The sequence below is a fragment of the Hibiscus syriacus genome, unplaced genomic scaffold (genome assembly GCF_006381635.1).
Source record: "Hibiscus syriacus cultivar Baekdansim isolate YM2019G1 unplaced genomic scaffold, ASM638163v2 tig00110332_pilon, whole genome shotgun sequence".
NCBI lineage: Eukaryota > Viridiplantae > Streptophyta > Magnoliopsida > Malvales > Malvaceae > Hibiscus > Hibiscus syriacus.
In genome coordinates, this window is record NW_024062688.1 from 8,438,154 (window position 1) to 8,450,513 (window position 12,360).

A 12,360-nucleotide genomic window follows, 5' to 3' on the forward strand; every position below is an offset into this window, starting at 1 on the left:
TGATTAGAAAGAGAGGACCACCACCTCTAAAATAATGATGGAGCGCAACTTCACGATTAAAAGGCCAAGTGGCTGTGAGTGGGTGACCCAACAAATGAAGCTCAGATCATCATCCATAATCAATTGCTACCTTATACTTGTATTGTATTGCACTGCAAGATTATTAATGTGTTGAAGAATCGGGAAAAGTAAACAAAAGAACATAAGAATTTTAACGAGATTCAGTAATGTGCTTAAATCTTCGATGCCTAGGCGGCACTAGAAATTTTATTTAATGTCTCATACCTATCATAATACAACACAATTATATATACCCACCATGCCTCTTCTTTTCCTTTCCTATCTCCATTTTTATTGTGGGTTTAAGGTTTCAACTTTATATTGTGTTATTCAACTATAAAAGAGTAAAAAACTATCTTAATAAAATAATAATATATACAATTATTAAATTAAAAATAGAATAATTATTTTAAAAAATAAAAATAATATGAGCAAGTTGTTTACAAATACGTGCGAGCTTGAACAAAAATTGAGGCTTACATTTCGAGCTAGGTTGACTTCATGACTTATGCAAACATCAAAAGTGTTAAGTCTTCTGCATAAATTCAGTCGGGCCATCAACATCTCTACCAGTACATTTCAAAATTCAGTCATAGTCCAAACGATTTATATACAATATAACTAAATTATAAGGACATAAAATAATTATATTATAGAACAAAAATTAAATCAAATTATAATATATGGACTGATCCTAAGTCTTGTTCTCGTTTCTAGAAGAAGAAAAAAACCACGTGGTTACCAAGTAAATTTTAAATAAAAAAAATTATACCCTTGTTTTATTCATTTTAATTTATTTTAAATAAAAGTTATCAAAATATTATATTAAAATACTATCAAATTAAATTCTAATTTAATCATAGTCGCATATGTAAAACTAAGTGCTTTAAACTTATATCTGATATAATTACATACCAACCTTTAAATGAGTTTACTAATTCTTTCTATGTAAAATTGACATAAAAGTAGAAAAATTTATTTTATGAACCCTTCTCATCACGTAAGATATGAACTCGACTAATTAAATTAAAATATGACAGTAATTTTTTTACTCATCATTAAAGCTTAATTTTTAATTATTTCTTTATTTCTATATTAAAATTATATTTTTATGTCTTTTTCGTCCTCCTAACTTTCTCTCCCTTCTCTTCATCTACTGTCACTTCCCTTCGTTCTTTATTTTTGATGCTTGCAACCTAAATCATGTTATCTTCAATACATATTAAGTCTATAAAGAGCGGTTTTGGGATTGCTATAACATCGACAACGGTGATTGCGGCAATTGGTTACCCAAAAGACTATGGCCAATATGACTCAATCGGTTATGGTTCAAAAAAGATGAGATTGATTCAACGTGTGAATCATAATCTTCATTGTCACTCTACCACCACTTAATTATCACTATTGTTGAAACCATGGAAGCTAAAAACAAAGACATAAGAAAATTAAAGACTATTTCGGACAAGAGATATTTTAGCTTACTTAGACTCGTTTAAGAAGAAAAAACAAAACATAGAGTATGATACAAGATTTAGTGAAGAGATTATGGTGACGGTGGCAATGATGATTATGGTTAATGGAAAGAGAGGGGAAAGAAAGTTGAGGGGTTGAAGAAGAGATGAAAATATAATTATTTTAAGATGAGTCAAAGAAAAGGGATTCATTTTTTTGGGTAAAGTACATATGATTGATGAAGAAATCATATATGGGAAAAATTATGTGTGCCTAGTTAATAATCTCCCTAAGTCTAGATGGAGGAAAATAGTACACATAACTCTTAAGAGGACAAAACATAACAAGAAATATCGAAAACACTATCCATTAAACATCACAATGAACTGATCCCGATTCATCCTCCCGGAATAAATCTAGAACTCTAGTCGGTGGAAAATCTAGTAAATGAAGAGAGAAATCCTCACAACAAGTTGATTTGGTCACGAAGTCAGCCACTCGATTGCCTCTACGAGAAATCCAGTAAATAAACCGAGAATTTTATCTTTTATAAAAAAAAGAAGAAAAGAGATTCCTATTTTATGCAGATGAAATCCAATTTTTTAAGTTGATTGATATGGTACGAAGAATAATGAGTCGGGAAATAAGGATTAATAGCGGATTTAATTTTTTTTAAGATGGACACATATATGTATTATTAATAAAAAAATTATATAAAATGAATATAAATAAAATTTCAGAGTAAACATTGTCAATAAAATAAAGAGTTAACATAAAAAATTTGAATTTAGGACCAGATATTAAGCGTATGAGAATAGCATGGTCCAAGTGATCATTATCCCATTTCTCATTATCCCATTTCTTCCGTCTAATTTTATTTAATATTATGATCTATTATCAGCATTGGTTTTTCTTGATTTCTTGATTTTAATATTTTCTCTAATGTTTTGTACTAAGCATGACCATATTAATTCTAAAACATTTTTCATATGTAAATATTTTATTATTTTTGAATATTTATATATTTTACAATTATTTTAATTTTATAAAATTAAAAAAAAATAGATTCTTTAATAATTTTGAAGGTGTGCTTCTTTAAATTTCTCTGAATAAATTGGATAATTATTTTGTATTGAAGATTTAATTGATTTTTTATATAAAAAATTTATAGAATTTTTATTCTTATTGAAAAGTCACATAAGATAAAATAACCATGTAAGTCATATAGATTTATCCCTTTTTTTTTGGGGAGGGGGGGGGGGGGTTTACAATTTGTTCGAAATTAAGTGAAACTCAAAATACCAATATTGATTAAAGGAATACATATGAATGTCCTATGTCAAAAACTAACCAAAAACAAAAACCTCCATTTTTATCTATGGCTCAATCAGCAAGCACACCCCAATTTGGTTTCATTTCAATCCCACATCGCTGCATCTTCAAGAGCACCATTTGCCTCATCTTTCTTTGACATCCGACTTCACTGCTTCAATTGCCAACTTCACTCATTACCATGCAAGTCCAACTAGAAAAACACAAAAAATGCAATCTAATTCAGCTATTTAACCTCGGCTTAATTCTCCATTTCTTTTATTCCGATACTTTTTTTTAATAGTCTGGGACGATTAAAAGATAATATTTGTGGAGAATGAAAGCACTTTGAACCGATTAAATGTGATATTTAGAATGATATCTCCAAACAGTTTTATTAAGAGTGACCCTGAGATTTTTTTTTTTTGTTGATAAAAAGACCAATGGGAAATAAATAAAATGAACATTGGGATGTATAATGACTATGAATTGAAATTTTACATTTTTATGGCCTAAAACATCATGAAAAAATATAATAGGGAAAAAGAAAGCAATCTCTTCACCTGTCCTTCCCATAGAGAAATGCATGCCAGTAATTTTCATTTTCTTCTCCATTATAGGATGTTTGATGTACAAACTCCCAGTCTTTTACACAACACACTTTTATTTCTCATTCATGGAGTTTAGCCTTCTCAATCTCAGATCGAGCTCTTTCATTACCTCCGTTTCTTGCTTTTTCCTTTGCTTTGATATCGTGTTTGTCGTCATGAATCCCATCATATCAAATGCAACCTGCACACATGTAAAGCAAGGTTTCATTTGATTGTTTGTGAAGGAAGATTGATACAGATTTTCATACACCAAGACCATACCCCTAAAATAACGAAATCTACCATGTTCGATTCGGATTAGGATCTGGTTTGTTACTTTTGGGTAAACTCATCATTTCCATTCAAACATGGAAGATACACTTATAACTGTAAAACGCATTCAAGTTAATGGTGATTTAACTATGGAATGGAAAATAACAGACAAAAGCAATAGATGGGAGCCGGACCCTTCGATTTAACTATGAAATGCCATGATCTCCTATCGGGTTTCTGTCAAGAACTAGGGTTGCTAGTCATTTCACTTCTCCGAACAGAATGACAAAGCAGTTTCGAAATGCTACGAAAGAAAAACAACAATGGAGGAACAAACAACGACAAATCTTACCGTCAATAACTCATCAGGGTCAAAAAGGTGATGGGTACTTCTCTGTAATATATTAATAATGTCACCAACCTGATGCGTTAGAAGCAATTCATGTTCATTCATCTGAAAAAGCAAACCAAAACTTAACTTAGCTCCCACGGCATTGTTTTGACAACTGGGCCATGTTAGGACTAAACATTGAACGAAATTATCTTGTAATGGAATGCAAAAGAACAAATGAAAAAGACATTGGCACCTTAAATATAGCCAAAGCTACATGGAAAAGAACCTTTGCCCCCTCGTAGAAAAGAACATCCCATACCCGCATAGTCGTCTGGACAAATAGATCAACAGAGAGAGAAGTCAGAAAGCAACTTCGAATAAAATTGACATCGATTATAACAGAAGGGGTATATATGGTAATGTAAAATCGTTGTTACCTCTGAAGGTAAGCTTTTAGAAAAGAGGCACAGGAACCACTCAGTAGCAACAAGTGAGACATCGAACCCCATTGCTTCCAAATGAGTAGCAATACTGCAGCGTTTTAGTTCAGTTTTTAATAAGGTTAGTTCCGTCCAAACGTAGAGCTAGAACAGATTAATTTAACCAAAACTATGCTCATAACTAAAACAAGTTAATTCTCACAAAATACCTTGGGCATTTCTTAGCAAGCAAATCCTTGAAAACCCTTTGCTCAACATGGCATCCAGATAAGTTATTCGTATAGCAGTCATTAACTAAAACGTTCTCAAGTAGGACGGCAAGCATCCAAAATACATCTTCTTCTGTTTTCATGACAAGCAATAATAATGCAGCAACATAATTTAATCCCTGTACCAAGAACAAGTTTTGTCTTAAAATGAAATCGTAAAATGTAGAATCAATATGTGATTACTCAAAAAAATAAAGTTGGCAATAGTAGGGACCAAGTGAAAGTGGTATTTTGGAATGATAAGTTTTATTAATATTCCAACATCAAATTTGATATGAATAATTAATAACAAAAGTAATCAAAGAAACACAGGGAACAATGGGGGTTTAATTCAGGTCTAAACTTAAGTCACTGTAAAGGCTTGGACAAAATGACCGAAATCGAAGTTTTATTTTCCTCTTCAGTGGATTAGGGCTTGTAGAAAAAAAATAAAAAAGGCATGATTTACATATCAAACTTCAAAAAACTTTGGCAGTGATAAGCTTGCATGATCACTGGTCCTTTATGCCCCATGAAAATTAGATGCAATCAAATTCTGTAAGACAATCATAAAATTTATGAACTCACCTGACAGTAGCCTACATCAGAATCACGGAAAGAATACGCCAGAAGCACACGCCTTAGAGCTGCATGGCCCTCTACTGTGTCCAACCATGGGTGACCAGGGAAGGTTCGTGGAAGGTCCTGCAAGAATACATATAATAAAATAAAGGCTCAACCAAGTAACCTAATTTAAAAGAAATGAAGCACCATAATAATTCAATATACAGAAACTTTAATCAATAAACTAAATCACAATTTTAGATATATCCAGTCAACAATTATGTGTTAGACCTTCACATTCATTAGGAGTTTTCACAAGTATTTTTGAAAGATAAACTTATTAGTTTTTTCAGACTCAATAGGACCAAATGACAGTATTCTCATTTCTGTATTTGAATCCCCAGACCATTGAGAACTTCACATCCAAGACATTTGAAACCATTGATCTCTGTTAGGATTATGTATATATCTTCATAAAAAATATTATTATTTTATATTCAATTACTGCTGAAAAAACACAAGAAAATCCCATAAGATCTTCAAATTTGATTGGAATACATGATAATTCTGCATTTTCAACAGCATATGTTTTCAATTAGAACCTCTTGAGATTTTCATTACAAAAGAAACCTTTTTTTCAAAAGATCAAAAACCTTATAAAGGGATTACTCCTAATATTAGTCCATGGAAACAAAATCATTCTTGCATTTACGTCCATCATAAGAGATTATGCATTTTCAATTCCAAATTCATTATTCAAAAAGTAACCAAACAAGCCTCTCGAGAAAAGACCAAGACAAACACCAACTCCAAGATCAAGAATCATAACAAAGATCCAGGAAATAAAGAAGACAATTTCCAATTAAGAAAATGAAAAAAAAACTCAAGGACTCACATGATCAATCTGACGAGTTGCAGGCGTGTCCATACCTTCAACGGCCTTCAACAAATCATTATAATAGCTTTCAGGCGCCGACGACTTCTTCTTGGCGGCACCGGAAAGTGAAAACCAAACCTTAGGCCTAAGCACAGGGGGAATACCTTTCCTAATAAGTTTCTTCAATGCAATGGCATTAACAAAACCCGACAACTTGAGTGAAGATTTCAATCCAATCGCGGAAGAAACCTGCGGCTTCAAATACCAATTGGCCCCTTTGCTTGCTTCGAGTGCCCACCAGACACGCCCTTGTTGCTTCACCTTTTCTCTCACCTCATTCAACACATTCACATCATCCACGTTGCCTTCCACCGTGAACCCATAAAGGTCTTGAAATTTGACAATAATATTTGCTCTCCTCGTGTGGATGCTTTGCCTTAAGATGGGGAATTGTGCCTGCCAATCCAAGGGAATGTCCCTTTTGCTTTGGGCACCATACATTTTCCCCTTCTTTTTTTGATGATGGATGGATGGATGGATGGATGGAGAGAAAAGAAGAAATGGGTTATCAGGGTCGTGTCAGAGATGGGAGAAAACTACAAATTTTGAAACCGTGAAAAATGGTCAATTAATTGGAGCTTCCAAGCTCAGAAATTCAAACTCTTTCAAATGGGTTTGATTTAAAACAAGTTTGGATCTACCAGAGGACAACGCTCTCACACATTTGGATGGCTATCAATCTTTTCCCATTCATATATTAAAAAAAAATCAATTTTTTTTTATTTTTTTTCAAATACCCGATAGCTGAAAATAAAAAAAACGGCAAACAAAGCAAAGCGCAGACTTCATTTTTTTTTCCTCCTCTATAAGAGAGAGAGAGAAAAAAAACAAAATGAAACAAAATTTTCTAAAAAAAGGAATTTCTTTTACTTATTTATTTGAATGACCAGAAAAAAAGAAACAGAATATGAAGAAATTACGAGGTTCTGAGCTGGATTCATCTTCTTCTCTCTGCATAAAGAAATCCCAACTGTTCCCATGGAAGATAACATTCAACAGGTAGTTTATCATGACTGACAACATTAACATTCTACGTGAATATTATATTTTTATAAATATATCATCTTTGTGCGTTTTTAGGATAAAATACTCTTTTCACATAAATACATCATGCAAATATTTTATTAATTCAAGGTGATTATAAGTAATATATATTCTAAATATTTTTAATTATTTGATAATGATATCTAGAAATAACGACAATTCCTTTAACAATTAAGATAAATTAATTCGTGCATACCATGCAATATTTTTTACACTCAACCTTAAGATATTTGTATTTTTGGACAATATCAATACTGAGTTGACAAATTGAAACCCTAATATTATTAATGACATTGATACCAAAGTTTAATATTCATACGAAAAGAACAATATCAATATTTCAAACATAGACATTGATACCTTCTCTTCTCGATACAATTTATCCATACGTCTATCATATATTCATGTACTATCAATAACTAAAAATAATTATTTAAAGCTCAAAAATCACCTCAAAACCTCTTTATCTATTATAATTTAGGTCATACTCTTTATAGAATCTAGAGGACTACTATAAATTCATTTAGGTTTGATACACTTTTAAGTGCATAAATTATATATTAAATTGACTTTTGATAACTAATTTTTATTTATTAAAAATAAGTGTTTAATATTTTCTTTATTATATTTATAGGTGTTTATCGTTATATTTTTTAAATTTTTTAATATAAAATATATATTTAAAAAAAATCAACTCCTCTCCCTTCCCATCCTAGTGAACACCTCCCCCTCCCACCATCAAATTAGTTTGGTTGAAATTAAATCCAAGTTCAAAATAGGTGATTCCATGGCGCACGTGAAGTTGATTCCAAGCTCAAATGCGCGTAAAGATAAAAAAAATTGTAAATCTACGCGACAAAAATTAAAGATTTTATAAATCGGCGATTATGTTTTAAAGGATTAGGGATTTTAGAAATATAAAGGATTGAGATGACATTAAGTACAATGATTGATTACTGGGTGGACGCCGCCGACTGGGTGACTATTTAACATTGACGATGGTGGCTGGAAATGACAATCGGCGGTTGATAATGGGTTTGAATAAGATATTTTAATTTTTTAAGATTTTTTTGTAATTTAAAAAAAATTGGGTTGTAAATTATAAAAAAAATATATTTTTTGTTTTTTATTTTAAATAAAAATTCTTAAAATTATCATAATGTGACACGTGTCACTTAATATAATTTTTTAACAACAATTAATGCCCGAGCATCTAAAAGTATAATGTTAGAAACGTTAGCTATCTATTTTTAACAAAAAAATCTTTAGATACAAAAATTCAATTTAAAGTATAATTTAAGCACTTAAAAATGCATTAAACCATTCATTTAACATAAATTATAATATGTTCAACATCAATATCACTAATTTAGCTCCCAAACATGCATAACTCAACAAAATATATATTATACAGAAAGTATCACATTTATGAATGTCACGATATATTAAAATATTAGAAATACACTATCTTAACTCTAACATTAAATGAAGGTTTCTTATTGAACTTTTTCTAATCTTCTCCTTGTCTCTAATACTAGATAGCTTTCATTAATCAAACAATAAGTAGGGAAGGCTCTAATCATTTGGAATGACAAGATAAACATTAAAGACAAATTTTAAAACATAAATTTGTTCTAAATGCTCTTAGATTTGCCTCAAACGTAAAACCCTCTCTAATCATCTCATTTTGAAGCTCATAAGTTTACGAAGATGATTCTTACCTTCTTTGTGTTGAAATTTTACCAACAAATAAAAATGGTTGTCCCTTGTTCCTATATGTAATGGGATAAGGGGAGATAAGATAGTAGGTTATCTCCAACACTAAGTTGAGAGAGTAGCTTCCGTAGGAGACCTCCAAATTATGAAATACCCTCCATGGAACTCGATCCCACGACCTTAAGGTTAAAAATATTGTGATCTACCAACTGAGCTGGATGGTCATTCCAAAATTTACCAACAAATGTTAGAAATAAAATTATAAATAATTATGAAAATTAACCGGGATCTAATCATGCCAAATAATTAAGAATAAGAAACATTAAATGCAGAAGTGTACTTGAATTAATTAATGGGTTGAAATCCTTGAATCTTTCTTTGGTTGTGGTCGGTGGCAAAGCTCTTCGCCGGATTCTGGAAAACATAAAGAGAAGGGAGAGAGTTTTAAAACATAGAAAGAGAGTGAGAGAGAAGAAAGAGAAAAAAAATGAGAAAATGTGATAAGTCCATTTATACCCTCGGTAAAACGACGTCGTTTTGGATCCATATTTATGCATTTTGGTTCAAGGGTCTAATCCCCCGTTTCCTTCGCAAGTTTCTCCTATTGCAATATAGTCCTTAATTTATGTTTATTTCATTCATTTTAAAATTGATGTCCTCATATTGTTATTTTCCATTTAGTATTAACTTTTGGGTTATTTTCTTTAAAACCATCCAATCTTTGTCATGTGTTTACAAGTCGGTCACTGATCCTTTTTTTATTTCAATTTGAATGCTTAATGTTTATTTATGTCAATTTAGTCACCATGTTGAACTTTGATGTTTTATTCACATTAGGACCCTGAACCTATTTGTTAACTATAATTTAATCCCTAAATTAATTATATTATTAATTAATCCTAGTACTAATTAGTTTATTAAATTTACTTTGTTATTGTTAATTAAATTTGTATTATTAATTTTAGCATGTTTTGTTTTTTTATATGTTTAAATGCATTTTTTGTAGATTTTTCTTATTTATTTGATTTTATTTGCTTTTAATTAAATTCTGTTAAATTTAGGCCTTTCTTTAATTAATAAGATTTTAGAGTTAATTTTTTAGTTTTAATTATTTTAAGTTAGTCCATAATTAGAGCCTTAGACTTCAAATTTAGCCATTAGATTTAGATTTATCAGATTTTAGTCCTTGAACTTTTAATTAGATATTCATTTGACATAATTAATTAGGTTATTAGTTAGAACCTCCACTTTAGGTTTATTTTCACTTTAGTCCTTTAATTTAGGGAATAATTTGATTTAGCTCTATCATTAAAATGTTTGAGGGACTATTTCAATTATTCGATTAAATAATTAGTTAAAATCAATTAAGATTAATATTAGAGCCTCTATTTCCAGGTTTAATCCTCTAGGATTTTTTTTTTATTTTTTTCATAATTTGACACTTTAAATGAGAGGTTAACTTAATTAAATCACATAGCATAATAAGGTTTTTAAATGATTGTTTGATTGCATCTTGATTTTAAAATAATAAGAAAATATTCATAAAAAATTAATAATGTTCGTTTACTTAGATCAATAACGAAGCTTTCGCATGAAATGATCGAGAGTCGTCGTTATTGGTCTTAGTAAACCGACATCTTTTTCCAAATTTATCATCTATAATTATTTTTAAATTAAATAAAACCCCAAACTCAAAATTTTCAATTTTAAATATAGGGTAATCGACTAGGTACCAATTCCTGGGTGTTGTGGGGGTGTTAATCATTTCCCGCATAACTGACTCTCGAGCCTGATTTCTAGTTTTCACATACTAAAACTTGGTATTTATGATAAAATAAAGTGTTTTTATTAAAATTACCTTATTTTATGTGTTCTCATCACACCTTAAAAAAATCAAATGGCGGCTCTCAACATTTTATTTTAAAATCAAAAGAAAAATCCCTATCGTCGTAACTAGTCGACTTTTCCCCGAAGGGACGATTACGACTAATATATTAACACTTTGTTTTTATATATTTTTAATGAAAACTTATTTCATAACACCTTTTTTTTATTCTTACACGATATATTATTATATACAATATAAAAATCCATATACCATATGTATTTTTTTAGTTGATAGGTAAAATTATTTATAGATGAATTTAAGAAGTACATTCATTTGGATTTCTTTCAATACTTTTAGATGAAAATTTTTAGAATATATTTTAACAAATGCGATTTGAGGAGTAAATGTATGCATTATGAACTAATATCGAATTTAAGTGAATCTATTTATAAAAACAGTTTTCCGTTATTGTTTTTCTTTGATAAAATTAATCATTAAAATGTTGTTTTCAATTTTTTAACCGACATTGTAGTCATGTTATTTACTTTAAAAAATAAAGAAATTCATGTTATGTGAGAAAGAATATTATATCAGTGTAACTACAATAATAAGATAATCTAATATTATAGTAAAGTAATAAACTTATCTGTGTGGTATATGTAAAACTTTTGTTTTTGGTCTAACAAAAGGCTCACTTTTATTTGATTTTATTTTAAAAATCTACAAATCTAATTTAACGCATAAACAAATCCAAAAACTGAAACAAGCAACAGAAGAACTAAAGAAAAAGAAAATGCCAACTTTTAGAACCATGGGAGCTTCTCCAAAAGCTTGGAACGTAGAAATCTGCAGCAGGCCGTCCGGTTATTTTCCGATGATCATCGCAGACGAAATTTTCTTGTTGCCTACGATCTCGTAGGTATCGTCGAAATCGTCTTCGTCATCCGGTACATCGAGGCACGATCGTTGTTTGTTATCGTCAGGGTTCGCAATGCTACAACTTTGGCCATTGCAGGATTGAACCAAGAAAAAGCCGAGGATCAATGTTACGATGATAAAAACAATCATTCTTCTTGTCACGGCCATTGGCTTCTCTTTTCTTTGTTGTTTATATGAAATGATGGAAGGAACAGCGATTAATTGATTGTTTTGGTGGGATTTTGGTGAATCCAAAGTGTTCTCTGCTTTGAGTTTACCGTTCATAAAGAGTAGTGATTAATATTTATATAGATTTGTTGCCTTCAGCTTTGAGCTGGTCATAAGGTAGACTTGGCAATTTTATGTTCTGATTTTCAACAGATTTTTCCGAAAAAGGAGGAACAGAAAATCGCAAAAAATAATGTTTAGGATTTTTTTTTATTTTGTAATTTTTTCAAATATTATAATATTAATAATAATATATTAAACATTATGGAGTAATACTTTATTGTTTAATATAAATGTTATATTTTATAACTGGTAAATTTAATTTTTTTCCTACTTACAAAAGTATTTTTTTTAAATCCATACAGTAAATTGTTATAGGTTAAAGTATTTTTTTAAAAATAGTATGAATCTATACTT

The 12,360-nt window shown here is 30.1% G+C and overlaps 1 protein-coding gene across 1 annotated transcript; it reads right to left on the reverse strand.

Moving 5' to 3' along the window:
- Positions 1-2,776: 2,776 nt before the first annotated feature.
- Positions 2,777-6,857, reverse strand: LOC120119231 (TBC1 domain family member 2A-like). The gene is made up of 8 exons (XM_039139078.1): positions 6,168-6,857; positions 5,297-5,413; positions 4,670-4,848; positions 4,458-4,551; positions 4,274-4,351; positions 4,039-4,140; positions 3,387-3,615; positions 2,777-3,037 (listed from the first exon to the last, which is right to left on the reverse strand). Exons 1-7 carry the CDS (start codon positions 6,648-6,650, stop codon positions 3,487-3,489), a joined length of 1,182 nt encoding a protein of 393 aa, XP_038995009.1. The 5' UTR covers positions 6,651-6,857; the 3' UTR covers positions 2,777-3,037; positions 3,387-3,486.
- Between the last annotated feature and the right edge of the window lie 5,503 nt (positions 6,858-12,360).